The following is a 17,182-nucleotide window of genomic DNA, read 5'->3' on the forward strand; positions in this document are numbered from 1 at the left end:
TCATTTGTCTGAGCTGCAGTTTCTGTGGCAAGGCACCTCCTCCGTCGCTGGGCTTAGCACTTCCCCCTCTGGTGTGACAGGGCCTGGAGTAAATTAGCCCCACTCCGGAGAGTGGTTGTCTCCCCCTCTGGGTTTATTTATCAGTGTTATCAAGGTAGGCCTGTGGCAGGCCCAAGGAGCACTCCTCTGCCAAACAAAAGAAACACATTCACAAACACAAAACAAAGAGGGGGAACATTTTTCGGCCCCCTCTTTGGGGAGTGTTGTCCTGTTACTGGTCCCGGGGTGTCAGTCATTCCCCATAACAGGCACATGGTTTTGGTTGTTTCCCCTGTAGGGAGGAGAGCAGCCTCTCACCCTGGAGAAGCCTGTCTCCTCTCTAACACTAGCCTTGCGGCAGCTCGTCTCTCACTCCTCTCTCTCACCAGAGGAGGAGTTTTAAAGGTCTCAGGCAGCCTTTAATCGGACTCATTGATTTTAAGGTCAGAAGGGACCATCATGATCATCTAGTCTGACCTCCTGCACATTGCATGCCACAGAACCTCACCCTCTCCTGAAATAGACCCCTAACCTCTGCCTGAGTTACTGGAGTCCTCAAAACATGGTTTAGACCATCCCTGACAGGTGTTTCTCTAACCTGCTCTTAAAAACTTCCAGTGACAGGCTTCCATAACGTCCCTAGGCAATTTATTCCAGTGCTTAACCACCCTGACAGTTAGGAAGCTTTTCCTAATGTTTTACCTGAATCTCCCTTGCTGCAAGTTAAGCCCATTACTTCTTGTCTTGTCCTGAGTGGTTAAGGAGAACAATTTATCACCCTCGTCTTTATAACAACCTTTTACGTACATGGCCGGCTTTAGGAACTGCGGGGCCCGATTCGAATACCCGGTGGCGGTCTGGGTCTTCGGCGGCACTTCGGTGGCGGAGGGTCCTTCCCTCGCTCCGCGCTCCCCCCACTGTGGACCCCCCCACCGCCAAAATGCCTCCCAAGACCCAGACCGCCACCGGGTGAGTAAAAAAAATTAAAAAGGTGCCTAAGGCGCGGGGCCCTCTTAGGCACGGGGCCTGATTCCGGGGAATTGGGGGAATCGGCCTAAAGCCAGCCCTGTTTATGTACTTGATGACTGTTATCATGTCCCTCCTCAGTCTTCTCTTCTCTAGACTAAACAAACCCAATTTTTTCAATCTTCCCTCAGAGGTCATGTTTTCTAGATCTTTAATCATTTTTGTTGCTCTTCTCTGGACTTTCTCCAATTTGTCCACATCTTTCCCAAAGCACTGTGCCCAGAACTGGACACAGTAGTCCAGCTGAGCCCATATCAGAGCGGAGTAGAGAAGAAGAATTACTTCTTGTGTCTTGCTAACAACATTCCTGCTAATACAGCCCAGAATGATGTTTGCTTTTTTTGCAACAGTGTTCCATTGTTGACTCATATTTAGTTTGTGATCCACTACAACCCCCAGATCCTGTTCTGCAGTGCTCCTTTCAAGGCAGTCATTTATTTATTTTTTATTTATACCTAAGGCACAAAAGAAGTGGGGGGTGGAGGGGTGGAAACAAGACAGCCGTTTAGGCCTTCTTTATAAAAAAGCACAAGAAGATTTTTTTTCTGCCTTTTCCAGACCATCTTTAAGCGTGTGTAGAATGTAGCTCCTTTCCTTTGCAATCAGTGGGAGCTGAGCACTTTTGAAAATCAGGCCACTTTTATAGGCGCCTAAGTGGGGACACTGAGCCTAACTTTAGGCCGCCATGTTTAAAATTCTTGACGCAAGGGCATTAGAACAGCCCATACAACCTTAACCACAAACTTCTCAGAGAGCTCTGGAAGGACGTTTGGTTCACAGGGTCCTTCCCTGCTATCCAGGAGAATTTACATGGCTGGAGGTGAGCGGAGGGCTGTGGCAATCACCCCAGATTTCTTTCTGTGATGAGCAGCCTGTGGATGGTGAAAGAGGAGTGGCCGATAAGCTTCCATCTCGCCATGGCCGTGTTCTCTGTTGTCCTGATAGTTCTGTCTTCCCCATAACCGCTGGGTGTGTGCAAAGCATCCCGAGCTGAACGTTAAAAGCTTGTATTATCTTAATGCCGTTGTCTTGGAGAATCATGGGGATGGTGTAGTTGGCGTGCTGCCATTTATCGAGCCTGCCCAGAAACGGTGAGTGCCCGTGGCTGCTGTTGAGCGCCTCGGCTGCAGCACAACTGGCCTCATCAATTCTCCATCTCTCCAGTGGGTTGTTAACCCCAGAAGGATGGTGCAATGTTGCAAGGCTGGCTGGTGCTCAGAGCTCGGCAATACAGATGAAATTCACCTCTATACACAAGGCCCGTGCACCACGTAAGTCCTGCTCTTTCAGAGGTCGAAGTGAGAGTGTCCAGGATCTGAGAAGGGGGACACCAAAATCCACACTAACAAAAACCATGTTCCCTTTAAGAAGACCTCGAAACCGACCCCGGCTGGCGGAGTTCCTATTTCTAGGCTTCCTCCCGTTCCCATAGGCATCAGGTTGGGAAAGGAGCCACCTAATCCAGGTCATAATAAGGCTTTTACCTCAGAGCCTTGAACCAGAGCAGCCAAATTTATAGTCAGAAGAAACCGAGTCTTTAGGACCCAGGTCAGACGAGTGGCTGCTGGTTCCCTCTCCCTTTCTCAGCTTCCTTTTCCAGTCTATAGCCCAGCTCCAGAGCAGGGCAGGGCGCTCCTTGATTGCACCCAGCCTGTCCCTTAAGGGTGTAATACACCCCCACCACAGGCACTGAAGTGATGCATGTGCTTTGCCAAGGGCATTCTGCCAAGGGCTGAATTTCATTGCAGAAGAGCAGCACTGGGTGGCTTTGATCAGAATTTACGTCACGTCTGAGCAGCTGTGTTCCTAACGGTACCGGAGGAGATTTCAGGAGTGGTATTTGGTATTTGGCAAGCCTGGCAAAAGTGTATTGGCCCCATCCTGGCATCTTTTATAGCTAGGGCCTTACCAAATCCACGGCCATGAAAAACGTGTCGCGGACCGTGAAATCTGGTCTCCCCCCGTGAAATCTGGTCTTTTGGGTGCTTTTACCCAATACTATACAGATTTCATAGGGGAGACCAGCGTTTCTCAAATTGGGGGTCCTGGCCAAATGGGACTTGCAGGGGGGCCACAAGGTTATTTTAGGGGGGGTTGCAGTATTGCCAGCCTTATTTCTGCACAGCCTTCAGAGCTGGGCAACTGGAGAGTGGCGGCTGTCGGCCAGGCACCCAGCTCTGAAGGCAGCACCCTGCCAGCGGCAGTGGATAAGTAAGGTTGGCAATACCACACCATGCCACACTTACTTCTATGCTGCTGCTGGCGGCAGCTCTGCCTTCAGACCTCAGCTCCCAGCCAGCTCTGAAGGCAGTGTCACCGCCAGCAGCGGCGCAGAAGTAAGGGTAGCAGTTCCGCAACCCCCCTTACGACAATGCGCCTCCCCCACCCCCCGACTCCTTTTTGGGTCAGGACCCCTACAGTTACAACACTGGGAAATTTCAGATTTAAATAGCTGCAATCATGAAATTTATGATTTTTTAAATTCTATCACCGTGAAATTGACAAAATGGACCGTGAATTTGGTAGGGCCCTATGTATAGCCAATGAAACACAGTTTAATTTCTGAACATGTTGGTACCAGCTCTTGGGTTTTTATTTATTTATTTATTTATTTTTACAAGGTGGCTTTTCAGAAAAGAATTACGAGTGGAGCGCTGAAGAGGAGGAGGCTGTGAAGAAGGCGGGGCCAGTCCAGGTGCTCATTGTTAAAGATGACCATTCCTTTGAGCTGGACGAGGCCGCGCTGAACCGCATTCTGCTCTCGGAGGCCGTGAGAGATAAAGAGGTAGTTGCTGTGTCTGTCGCTGGAGCTTTCAGGAAAGGAAAATCGTTCCTGATGGACTTCATGCTGAGATACATGTACAACAAGGTACAAGTAACGCCTCCTTGTGCCATCCTGGAGTCTTGGTGTGTCTCGCTGTGCAGGGTTTCTCATTGCTCTGGTATGATACCTCCCTCCCATGCAAACTGGAGAGGGGTCTTAGCCAGAGGCCTGGATTCACTTTGGGGGCACTTGGGCCGCCCTCTATAATGGGCCCCCACTGGGATTTGAATTCCCCGTGACAGTGCGGGAGTTTGGATTCAGATCGAGATCTGAGCTCCATGGTAGTCTGGGCTCCCAGCCGATAAGGCATTTTTCTGGAAGGCTGGTACCCCTCCCTAACTAGAGGGCTGGTGCAATCCCAGTGCATGCTCCCTGATGGGCAGTGCAGGTTCCTTTGATGCAGCCGGCAGGGCCTCAAGCTGGGCTGTGTTGCTGTGAGCAGAGAACGCTGTGCGGCATTGCCCTCCGCTGGCAGCTGCCAAGGGATCTCAGGCTGCCCGGCCCTGTGCCAACTTCCACTTTCTCCGTACGCTTGCCTGGGAGTGCGAGTCTTTAGGGATCTGAGCAGGGGGACACAGCCTGTTGGACGGGGGAGTAGAGCAAGGAGGACCTCCTGGAAGATGGGTCTGGGGGAGGGGACTGCGAGTAGGGGAAGAGCACAGCCGTCACCATGAGCCCAAGGAGGAATGGTGTAAGTTAGAGCAGCACCTCAGCTGTTCTAAATTCCTTCGGGGTCGGCTGGTCCTTGAGCAGGGATCCATAGCTGGCTCCCTGCAGCTCCATTGTGCCTGACCTCAAATGGGGCGTGGTGGAGAATCTGGCCCTTAGTTTTCATAAGTCCTGTTGTATACGTGCTATGGTGTAAGTGTACCACTGCCCTCTACTAGACAGAATCAGTACTGCTCGGGGGCATGCCGTCAGTACCGTACTGCTGTTGGAGAGTCTTTGTTAGCTCAGGTGTCAGGGGCCTGTGATTTCGGAACAGGTGGATCTGAGTTCTTCCCAGTCTGGGTTCCAACTGGACATGGCATGGATCAGCAGCAAGCATGCAATCCTTGATGGCCACCGCTTTGTCACAGTGACTGGGGGGAGGGGTCTCCTGGATTTGGGCCCAACCTTCAGATGCCTCTTCATGTCCAGCTGATCAAAAGAACTGAATGGGGAGGCTGTGAAGTCTTTGCTTCCTGCTAGGAAACCTCTGGTGTGAGTAACCGTGGGATGGAGGCAGCACAGGTGAGAGAAGAACCCAAGGGCGCGGGCTGTGGTGATCCATTCTCTCCCCACTCCCAGGAAACCATTGACTGGCTCGGTGATTACAACGAACCACTGACGGGCTTCTCGTGGCGAGGAGGGTCTGAGCGGGAGACGACTGGCATTCAGATATGGAGTGAACTCTTTCTTGTGGACAAACCGGACGGTAAAAAGGTATGCGGGGTGCCCGGTGCCAGCACATCCCTTTGTTCGGGGGCTGCCTTTGGGTTCCCCTACCCTGAGCTCTAACATGGCTACTCTGTTTTTTCCTAGATAAGCATCCTTTTACATGGTCTTTGATGCCATATGCCTTAGATCTCAGCAAATTCTAATGCACCCATTGCTATAATATCTAAGTCTCTATCCAAAGAGCAAGAACAATCTCTATTACACGCTATATCTCTACTGCTTTCAGGAGTCCCATGGCTGATGAAAAAAGTGAACAGAATGTTGGGAATCATTAAGAAAGGAATAGATAATAAGACAGAAAATATCCTCTTGCCTCCATATAAATCCACACCTTGAATACTGCATGCAGATGTGGTGGCCCCATCTCAAAAAAGATATTTTTGGCATTGGAAAAGGTTCAGAAAAGGGCAACAAAAATGATTAGGGGTATGGAACAGCTTCTGTATGAGGAGAGATTAATAAAACGGGGACTTTTCAGCTTGGAAAAGAGAAAACAAAGGGGGGATATGATAGAGGTCTATAAAATCATGACTGGTGTGAAGAAAGTAAATAAGGACGTGTTAAGTATCAAGGGGTATAAGTATAAGTATAAGGAAGCGTTGTAATTTACTCCTTCTCATAACACCAGAACTTGGGGTCACCAACTGAAATTAATAGGCAGCAGGTTTAAAACAAACAAAAGGAAATATTTCTTCACACAGCGCACCATCAACCTGTGGAACTCTTTGCCAGAGGATGTTGTGAAGGCCAAGACTATAACAGGGTTCAAAAACGAACTAGATAAATTCATGGAGGATAGGTCCATCGGTGGCTATTAGCCAGGATGGGCAGGGACAGTGTCCCTAGCCTCTGCTTGCCAGAAGCTGGGAATGGGCGATAGGGGATGGATCACTTGATGATTATCAGTTCTGTTCATTCCCTCTGGGGCACCTGGCACTGGCTACTGTCGGTCTGACCCAGTATGGCCGTTCTTATGTTCTTATGATTCTTGGGTCCAGGTCCCTAGCAGAATACTGCTGCTCTCCTGTGGGACTGGCTGGAGAATGGCACATCTTCACTCACTAGAGGCCCAAGCCAACACCCAGAGAAGTCAGTGGGAAGCGTCTGTGGGCATTGGATTGGACCCTATATTGTGTATGGACATGCTGCCATATTTGGCTCCTGAGATATGAAATGAATGGGATCATTAAGACAACACATCCATGGCTAAAGGAAACTGATTAAAAAAGTTCCTCCCAAAATGAAGGCCCATCCATCTTTGGGCTGGAATTAATGAAGCTTAGTTAGTTGTGTTCTCTTCATAACCTGGAACCATCGGGAGATCAGAAGTCACTGGGGATTGTGTTTCCCTCTCCGTTCCAGTGTGCTTAATTTCTTCCAAGCCCGAGGCGTGTGTAGTGAGACAGCCAGCAAGATGGTGTAGTCATATTTTGGTTTTCTCCACCACTGTTTGGCACTGGAGAGCGATTTGATTGAAAAGCTCCATTGGGTGCAGAGCATTAATTCCGACCTCTCTGCTCTGCAGGTTGCAGTGCTACTGATGGACACACAGGGGACGTTTGACAGCCAGTCGACTCTGCGGGATTCAGCCACCGTGTTTGCCCTTAGCACTATGATCAGCTCAATCCAGGTAGTACAGTGATGAATCTGTGTGTCATTTGCTGAAGGATGGTGGGTGGGGATTTTAAAAAACTGCCGCTATTGGCTTAACTCTACTGCTAGTCACTGACTTCTAGGGGAGCTGAGACCCACTGACAGCCCCATTGATGGGGCAGCTGCAGGCACATGACTGGAGGAGGATGTGAGGAAAATATAGATGGTGTCTCTTTGCTGGAACTGTTCTGTACTGCAGCTATAGGAACCCTCCTCTAGATATTAAGAACAACCATCTCGTGTATTGGATAGCCAGGGGAGTGCATAAGGGAGGCAAGCAGGGGCCTGGGCCCCCCAATAATCATTGGGGGCTCAGAACTTCTCCGGCCCCAAGGCTGTGGTGGGAGCTGACAGCTCCTCCCACCCCGGGACTACTGCGATAGGAATGATGGGGGGAGAGTGAGCTCCTCCGGCACTGGGCCTCAGCAGGGGCACAGAACGCGCCCCTCCAAAAGGGGGTCAATTTTAAATTCCTGCGCACGTCCCTGCGTATAGCCCTGCTCATCCTGGGAGCTCCCAGTGCACCTTGCAAACTATGGGCCAGAATTCAAGTAGGCTCCTCGCCATTTTGACCCTGAAGACAGGGCCGCCCTTGGCACCGGGAAGGAGTGCGTTTCCCCAAGGATGGGCTGATTGAGACGTGCTCCAGTCCCAGATGGACCTGGCTGAAGTCTGTCAGGTGCCTGGGGCCCTCCATATCTGACTCAGGGCACCACAGGGCCAGATCCATTGGCAGGAACAACAGCGGGTGGCCACATCATCTCCCCTGTTAACGTGGAGGGGCTGAGGAGGGATGGTTCGGGGAAGCGGCCATAGGTCGGCTCCCGTGAGCTGATGGTGTTTATCATATCGTGACACATCTCTGCATAGGCTGCCAGAGGCTCCCTGTTCTAGCACCCAGCCAGCCTGCCTGTGCAGATGGGCACTGCCCCGGGGGTCCTGCAGGAGACCAGTCAGAGGGGGAGGACAGTGCTAGCCAAAATGGTGCCAAGTTTAACACCCCAGGTCAGGGGAGCCGCCTGCTGCCCTCCCGCGGGACGCTGCCCCAAGCGCCGCTTGGCGCGCTGGGGTCTGGAGCCGGCCCTGCACGCGGGGGCAGGGCCGTGGTTCAGGTGCCGGGGGCCCCCCACTTTTAGGGAGCTTCAGCTGCTCCTGCTCCAAGTAATAGGAAAAAAGACCCACCAAAGTGCCTGGCCCACACGTCCTGGGGCCCCAGCCTTTGGCAGCCTGCTGGTGCATTGTCCAGAGCAGAGAGGTAGAGGTGTGTGTGTGTGTGTGTGTGTGTGTGTGTGTGTGTGTGTGTGTGACACAAACAGTAGGCCAGCACCTGTTCTCCTGTGTGTTGGCTCTAGGAGCACCTGCTGGACGTGTTGCTCGCTGGGACAGGGACAGTCTTGTACTGTGTCTGTACAGTGCCTTGCACAACGGGGCCCCACCCTGACGGGACTCGGCTCTGGTCACTCCTGTAATACAAATAAATAATGTAAAATTGGTTTTGAGTCAGAATGTAGCTAATTGAAAGGCCATTGCGAATGCTGTATCGGAAGGGCAGGACATTTTAAGTCCTCTAAACATTTCCTTTTAAATACAGGTGTACAACTTATCCCAGAACGTTCAAGAAGATGATCTCCAGCACTTACAGGTAACCTCCTGGTGCTCTTGGCGGGGCGGGGGGGGGGTCAGAAGAGGGGCGTTAATCTATCATGCTTTCATTGGTGGTGCTTGTCCTAAAACGCCTCCTTTTGGCCTGCTTGCCTTCTGCACTGGAAACGTGCATTTAAGTAAATAAACAACGGGCTCTCATCTGGTGTAGAGGTTATTGTTCTGCAGTGAATGGGCAGTTAGGAACAGTCACGAAGGGGGCGGAACCTGTTTCCTCTAAGCTGTTTAAGCCCATCTACTTTGGACCTGGTCCATCTAGCATAGAAGTCAATGGCCGAACTCCCATTGTCTCAGTGGGAACAAGAGCAGGCTCTGGCGGGGTCAGCAAGGAGCCTTAGATTTCTCTTTTGTAGCTTGTCGGATGGTGTGTGTGGAGGGCAAACCGGGGCACAGACTCAGGGCTGGAGAGAAAAGATAAAACTAGGCAACAAATGACCAGAGGGGCTGTTTGAGTCCGGCCCTGTGGTCATGATGTGCTTCTGCATTGGCAAAGCGGCGCATTTCCCGCCCTCTCGCTCTGTGGGTACCTGTTTCTCCAGCCTTTTGCTGCTGAACTCAGGAGGGCCCGTGGCTTTGGGTTTCTCTGTAAAAATCAGTTCCAAGGAACTGGAGGCCAATTTCCTCAGCTCAGTCTTCTGAGCTGGGGCCTGAGGTAATTCCAGCTGGCTTTCAGTAAGCGGTGCACAAAGCTACCTGGGGCCCTTGAGTGCCCCCGCCCCCAGACCTTGCTACGTGTGCTCTGTACGGGATTGTGCTGCTCATCCTGCAGCTACTTACTGGCAACTTCTAGCAACCAGCTGTGTTCGTTATTAATCCCTTGGTCTGAGGGAATTAAGGGCGTCTGTTGTTCAGATATCCAGCATTTAACTGTTAACTAGCTGCCTTAGGGTTTTGTAGTGCCACCCTTCACCATTGCACCTGAGAGCCGTTAGCACCGGTGAGATCGATGTGCTGAGAGGGAGGCAAAGATTAATCCAGGAAAGTCTCATAGGAGCAGACTGTAGCGCCCTTACTCCTCGGAGTAGCCCTAGTGCAGATGATGGGGCTACACCCAGGAGTGGGTGCTCACCCCCTCCACAGTCTTGCCCATAATGAGTGGAACGTTGACAACAGCCGTACAGTTTACGTAGCGCTGGGTGGCAGATTCGCCTTCTGGTCACTGAAAGAGCCCAAAGAGGAGGATGGATACTGGTGTTATAACTTCAGAAACTGGGATCCCTGATGGTGGCACAAATGCTGCTGGGCTGATTAAACCTTGGGCATATGGCCCTGGTTGTTTAGGGGCAAGTAACGAATGGAATGTTTTGGTAATGGCTGCCCCATCCAGCCTCTGAGGAAGTCTTTGGGTAGTTTGGTGTGCTTGGATTTTCTTATTGAAAAACTAGGTGAGAGAAAGAAAGGCAAAAGCCAGCCTGGAACAACTCCAGTTTCCCACAGGATGGTTTCTGCATTGTTTTGGCCAGCCCAGGTTACAGGGTAAATATCTGCTGATATTTAAAAAAAACACACCCCCTCCCAAAACATCCACTCATTTTGAAATAACATTTGGGGTTGGGTTTTTTAGCATGTGGATCCATTTTTAGGGACTTGTGATGTAGTAGATTTTGCCTCTGTTGAGAAGAAATAGGCCAAAGGTTGGAGAACCTCCAAATCTATCTGATACGCCAAAAAAACATCCAAACTGAAACCTGGGTGAGATGTTAGTGGCTAACCGCACTGTCTTTAGTCAGTGGACGTTTGGAGCCCAGGCTGCAGCATTCAGGCCCCTCAGGGCGAATGCCTGTTTCTTAATCCCATTTCCATCAGTGTTCAAATGGTCAAAGGCTCCAGGCTTGTGACAATTTGGTGTAGCATGGGAAGCACTGGAGGATGCCAGCGCACAAGCCAGCAGAAGACTCAATCCATTTCTACATTAACCCCCGCACACTTATTTGGCAACCAAGAATTCTGTACGGAGATCGTGGAAGTCAAGACTGAGCACAGCTGATACACCTCTACCTCGATATAACGCTGTCCTGGGGAGCCAAAAAATCTTACCGCGTTATAGGTGAAACCGTGTTATATTGAACTTGCTTTGATCCACCGGAGTGCGCAGCCCCGCCCCCCCGGAGCGCTGCTTTACCGCGTTATATCCAAATTCGTGTTATATCAAGGTAGCGGTGTATTAACAGCAGCTTAATATACCTCCACACTGCGAGCTGAACATGCACAACCAAGCAGACCTTCGCTATAGCCCTGGAAACGGCACAAACCTAGAAACCAAATAGTGACGCTAGCCCTTGCATGGCGCAAGAGCAGCTGTACTGCACGATAGACTTTGAAACTAAAAGTTCCCTCCTTGTTTTGCTCCTCGTTTTAGCTCTTTACGGAATATGGCAGGCTGGCCATGGAGGAAACCTTCCTGAAACCTTTCCAGGTGAGTAACATGACCGTCACGGCTAAGGTTATTCTCTAGCAGAGATTAGCTTTGATAGGAACCTTTTGGCCTCGCCAGCAGGTGTCACTGCTGTTTGCGATATGGGGGGAGAGGAAACCCAAATAAATCAAGGCACTGTGAGACCTTTGCTGAGCAGAGGCACAAAGGAAAGGTGTCTTGCTCCCCTGCTCTCTAGCAAAGTCCAAGATCTCTCCGTTTTCCCCATTAAAGTCTCCCCAGCCTGCAGACCCCTGGGCACTGTCATCATTCTGGACAAGGCAGGCTGGGTCTCAGGCACATGGCACGTCACTGACAGCACAGCATAGCACACGGGCGGGATCAGAACACTGACTAGCTATAGAATGTAACCCACTTCCGCGCTGTCCCTTGGTTCCAGTGGAATTTCTGCTGCTCTGCAGAACAAGGGGCCTTAAATTTAATAAACATTCTTCCCGATGACCAAGAGGGTAGATCTATGGAAAAGATCAATTTAAAGGCGATTCTGTTCACAGGTAAGAACAGTTTTATTTGTACTTCCATTTCCCACTCGAAATAAAACAGGCACTTCAAATGGCGACCGTCGGAGGATGTGTCTCTAGCCTCTTTAGCTGGCAAGAGATGCCAGAGGAGTGAATGGCGCAGTGAGAGGATTACCTGCTTTCACAGGCCCGCTCCAACTGGAAGCAAACGTGAATGAATAAATAAAAAGCAGATGAAGCGGGGATGGAGAAGCTGATCCATCAGGCAGCTGCTGCAGATGCTAATAATGAGGCGGTTGCTTAGCAGTTCCTTAAATCTGCAGCCTACCCAGTCTCTCTTTGTCTTTGAGCAAAGTCAGTCATACTGCTGTACTCCTTTGGTTCCTGCTCTGGGTGAGCACATCAGTTGACCCACTCGTGTGGTTGGAAAGCGGTGCAGGAGGTGGGAGCAGATTTTTGTAGCATTAGAGGTGGGTGCAGAATGACGTGGACTGGGGCATAGGACAGAGGGTGGGATTTAGGAGCCCAGCAAAGGGTACCACTGTGTTGACATTATAGGCTCAGGTTTCTGTAAGGCATAGTCCCAGGAGCCATTCTCATTGAAAAAAAATAGCGCTATACAAAATAAGGCTAGTGCCTATTAACTGGCTTAAAACTGGTTCGCTGACAGATGACAAAAAGTAATTGTAAATAGGGAATATCATCCTATGGGGGTGTTTCTAGTGGGCTCAGCAGGGAGGGATTCTTGGCTCAGTGCTACTCAATATCTTCATCAATGAATGATCTGGAAGAAAACAGAAATTGACTACTGGTAAAATTTGCAGACAACACACAAATTGATGGGGATAGGGCAGCTATACTGCTCGACCTGGGTCGCTTGGTAAGATAGGTTCATTTGAACAACCTGCATTTTAATGCAGCCAAATTCCAGGGCATGCAGCTAGGAACAGCTAAGGTAGATAACCCAGATGGGACACAGCATCCTGGAATGTAGTGACACTGAAAAGGATTTAAGGGTAATGGTAGATAATGAACTGAACACAAACTCCCCATGTGATGCTTTATGTAAGAAGATGACCCCAGTCCTGGGATGTGTAAGCAGGGAACATGAATCAGGAGGAGTAAGGAGCTGGTGTTACCTCTGAATACAGCATTAGTGGGGCTGTTCCTAGAGACAGTGTCCAGTAAGTTCCAGTGTCCACACTTCAAAAAGGATGTTGAAATATTGGAAAGGGTTCAGAAAAGAGCAACAAAAATGACTGAAAGTCTGGAAAACCTGCCTTGCAGTGAGAGACTTCACAAGCTGCATCTGTTTAGTTCCTCCAAGAGACAATTAAGAGAGGAGTTGATCATGGTTTACAAGTACCTACATGAAAAGAGATTTCTGATAGTAAATGGCTCTTCAATCTAGCATTAAAAAACACAATTAGATCTAATGGCTGGAAGCTGATGCTAGACAAAGTATGACGAAAAATAAGGTGCAAAGTTTATTTATTTATTTTTAATACTGAGGGTAAATTAACCATTGGAACAACTTAACCTAGGGATGTGGGAGATTCCCCATCACTTTGAGATTGTGGGTCTTTCTGCAGGCACTGGGGGAGGTTCTGTGGCCTGGGGTACCCAGATGGTCAGACTGGGTTACAGGGGTCCCTTCTGGCCTTAAAATGTAGGAATCGGTGTGTGAAGCTGTGGGAATCAGCGTACGTAAGAAATACGGGCAAGAATGAAGTGGTAGCTGAGAAAACCCTAGAGGCCCTGCCTACACGGAGATGCCTGACTGCCTTGCTGCCTCTGGGAAAGGTGTCACTCTTGGTGTACAGCTTGGGCTGGCTTGAGGTGCAACAAAGCAAGAGGAAGCTGGGGCGCCTCGGCCACCATGCAATGACTTCTGAATCGGAGTCAGAGCATGTGTAACCTACTTGTGAAAACGGGTCTTGCTACAGAGGCGTGCCACAGGATTATCTGAACTACAAGTGAAGGTGACTGTAGCATGGGTAGGCAGACCCGTGCTAGCATCAATCTAGCGCCGTTAACAATAGTAATGAGGACGTAGCGGCACAGGGTAGCAACTGGAGTACAAGCCCACCGGGGACCCTCAGTATGTTCTCTGGTTGCTAGCGGCTGCTGCTATGGCTACGCTGCTGTTACCTGTGGTAGCTAGATTAAAGCTAGTGGGGCTATGCCTGTCAGTGCTATGGTCATACCTTCCCTTGCTGTGTCGCCGTAACCTTGGAGCAGGGTGTAGTCTGAAATAGACAGATACATACATTTTTCACAGATTGTAATGTTCGTAGCAGTTGTCAATTTTATGTCTCACTGTCTCACTAAAGACAATGCTTTATGGAGAGAGAGTAAGGAGGGAAAGCGGTCTCTCTCTTGCTCTCTCGGTATAATTTTTATTTTAAGCAACAGCCATTTTTTCTCTGCATTTCCAATAAACATATTTCCAGCTATTGACCTGTTTGTTCATCTGTGTGAGAGCAACCCTGGCATTTCTGCAGGGCCGTTTTTGGCTTCTGCATGCAACTGCCTGCTCTCCAAACCCCAGGCACATACACTGTCGCTTAGGTACGTGCTGTGTAAATCAGATCTCGAATGCAGGACATGCCTTGAAAATTATTTTTTGAAACGATTGTAACTTGACCGCATTGGCATTTATTTATTTCTTGAACAGAAACTTTGGCTGCCTCAATAAAGATTACAAAACTCAGTGATTTCATATTTATCCTCTCATGCTACATATGTTTCTCATTAAGAGGCAGCTTGGAAAGATGCCCAGTCAAGGCTGAAAAAAAAAATTCAAAGCTGTTAATTTCCCATAGGATAAAACTAACTGTGGCTGAAGTTAGGGATCTTATTCCCTTTGTGCTGGTTAGCAAACTTCCTTTAAATTTTGCAGAACATGCACCTACCTATTGTTCTATCCAAATGCTCACATTCTAGGTAGAACAGGAAGTGCCCAAATAATTGGCAGTGCTTTTCAATCTAGAGCCTCAAATGCCCATTAGATATATAGTATTGTATGCAAATTTTGGGCAGGGGGTTTTCATCTGCGGAACAGCTAATCACAGAGTGGGGGGTCTCCCCTGTGCGGAGTCCTGGCACAATGGTCTGTGCACCACATTGGTTCCCCTTCAGTTCCAAGAGCACCCATTGCACAGGGCAGTGTTTCACCCAAAATAATCACAAATTTAGGACCCGAAGAAGTTGCCATTGGAGCTGAGTGAGTAAGTCACAGTGAATAATTATAAAATAAATGTCACTTCCTTTTGTTCATCCTTCAGTTTCCTTAAATGTAGCTATTGTTTTCCAGTTTGATGAAGCAGTAACTTTTAAAATTGTGCATGTATTTTATGTATGGTATTTGATATGTCTATGGCAGGATGACGAATATTCAACATTCACGCAGTGGTGCTCAGTTGTGATTGGTGATACAAGTGCATGGTATTTTCTTCTGTTCCTTGACTGGATGAGCATGTGAGCACTTCGGCCATGAATATTTTGCATGGGACTTTAAAATTCATTTCTCTCCAGTCTTTTTTGCCAGTGAAACTGGAAGGCTTGAATATTTGTGGGAAGTGAGCGTAAAGTGGGTGTGAACATGGCTACGGTTTTATTCATCTGTGAAGATAACCTGTACAATTATGTTTGTATTATCCACCCAGCTCCAGTTGTCATTTTTCTTGTGGAAGACAAGACAAAAGCCAAACAACATAGGGCCTGATCCAAAGTCCAGTGTAGCCAACGAGTGTTTGGACTTCAGTGGCTCAGGCCCATCCTGGAGAGCACAGTACTAACGAGCCCTCTCTTTGTTTCCTACTTGTGTTTTTTAGTCTCTCATATTCCTTGTTCGTGACTGGAGTTTCCCGTATGAATTTTCCTACGGAGCTGATGGTGGTTCAGAATTTTTGGAAAAACGTCTTAAGGTTTGTCCTACATTTCTGGATGCTGTTTGGCATGAACTTGGCATGAATTAGTTCTGAGCTGACCTGGCCAGATGAGATATGTTTGATGGAAAGGGATTCAAGAATGACTTAGAAAGCCTTTCATCTCCTAACCCAGGGAGCTGCTGCTCTCCCCATATCACTGTACAAATAGAACGTAGGCTGGGCTGGAGACCCTGACTCTGCACAGGGCAGGTGCATGTAAACTCAAGGAGGACATGATGAGCAGGAGACAGAGTACAGAGCAATTGGACTGAGTGGTTACCAAGTTACTCCTGGAAAGATAGTATGTGGAGACACCTCATGTGCACGTTGAGACTCGCAATCCAGAGCATCACTCCTCAGATACATCTGTTTTCCACACACACCCTTTTTGGCCAGTGGTCTTGAAAGTAAAGGATTGGGTTTGCCTGTTACTACCACATCTTATGGAGGACCAAGAATAACCCACCATAGCCTTTGCTCACACTTGCATTGAAACACACACAGCTCTGCTCCCTCATGCACACCTTGCCAGATGACAGCCTTGGAGATGACTTAGCAAAGGCTGCATGGTGCACATTTAAAGCTGAAAGACAAGTACTGCGATAGGAGGGGGTGGCTCATGTGGAAAATTGACGGGTGAGCTCACTACCTCTCCAATGATGGGGATGCCACAGGTGGGAAGAGCAGAATGAAAACAAAATCCCTCCATCGCTCTTAGGAGCAATAATGAAAATACCTGGAGAAGTGTACAGAGTTAGGCTGTTCCACCATAGAGATTTCTGGGCAACATACATTTCAGATGGGAAATAAAGGATAAGTACGTGATCAGGAAGAATTTTGCATTGATAGTATAATAAAATGTATGGGCGAGGGCACCGTTAGAAGTAGTCAGGAAATGTATGGATGATTTGATAGTGGAAATGAATGAAAAGACCTAATTAAAGGGGGATCAAGAAAACCCCGGCTATGAACTCCTGAGATGGTTTTGTATTCTAGTCAGACTCTTGCCTACACATTTTTCAGAGTAATAACACGCTCCAGGGCATGTGGTCAGAGTGAGACATAAATGTTATTTGGTTGCTGGAAAAGCTCTGTCTTTGGCCTCATAAAGCATGCGTAAACCTCCCCCTGAATACACTTTCCTTAAACAGTCAGTCCTCTTGCAGTATGTACTCCACACTTTAATGTAACATATCTGATGTCCACATAAAATGTAAATATGCTAACATCAAGCCGATCTCTCGTAGGTCTCAGGAAATCAACATGAAGAATTGCAGAATGTCAGAAAACACATCCATTCCTGTTTCACAAACATCTCCTGCTTTCTGTTACCTCATCCTGGCTTGAAAGTAGCCACCAACCCAAATTTTGATGGAAAACTAAAAGGTTTGATGGAAAGCTAAAAGCTATAGTTTGATATTGAATCTGATCATTTACCTTTGCAATTGAATGATTGCTTTATTTATACACATTGTCAGATATCCTATTCTCTCCTGAAGCCCTTTCAAATATTTTTGGTAAAACACCTGTGGAAAGCAGTGCTGAACATAGATAACCCCTTCTGAATCCAACCAACATTTCATGCCTGTACATTTCAGTGCTTTTAGCCTTACAAAGGGATGTGTTAGGATCTGCTAACACATAATAAAAAGATAAAGTTCCAGGCAGATGGCTGAGAACAAAGTGACGCCAGCAGCTGAGGTTTGCATTT

General features: G+C 48.5%; 1 protein-coding gene across 3 annotated transcripts in view; it reads left to right on the forward strand.

The window, feature by feature from the left end:
- ATL1 (atlastin GTPase 1) overlaps window positions 1-17,182 on the forward strand; it is a 53,680-nt gene that overhangs the window by 20,327 nt on the left and 16,171 nt on the right. For all 3 annotated transcript variants that reach the window (XM_045017091.1, XM_045017090.1, XM_045017092.1), the window contains exons 2-8: window positions 3,687-3,934; window positions 5,180-5,314; window positions 6,855-6,959; window positions 8,574-8,624; window positions 11,004-11,060; window positions 15,376-15,468; window positions 16,719-16,857. In XM_045017091.1, coding sequence (XP_044873026.1) covers window positions 3,687-3,934; window positions 5,180-5,314; window positions 6,855-6,959; window positions 8,574-8,624; window positions 11,004-11,060; window positions 15,376-15,468; window positions 16,719-16,857 — 828 coding nt within the window. The remainder of the gene's footprint in view (window positions 1-3,686; window positions 3,935-5,179; window positions 5,315-6,854; window positions 6,960-8,573; window positions 8,625-11,003; window positions 11,061-15,375; window positions 15,469-16,718; window positions 16,858-17,182) is intronic.

This window comes from Mauremys mutica, chromosome 4, assembly GCF_020497125.1.
Source record: "Mauremys mutica isolate MM-2020 ecotype Southern chromosome 4, ASM2049712v1, whole genome shotgun sequence".
In the NCBI taxonomy this organism is placed as follows: domain Eukaryota; kingdom Metazoa; phylum Chordata; order Testudines; family Geoemydidae; genus Mauremys; species Mauremys mutica.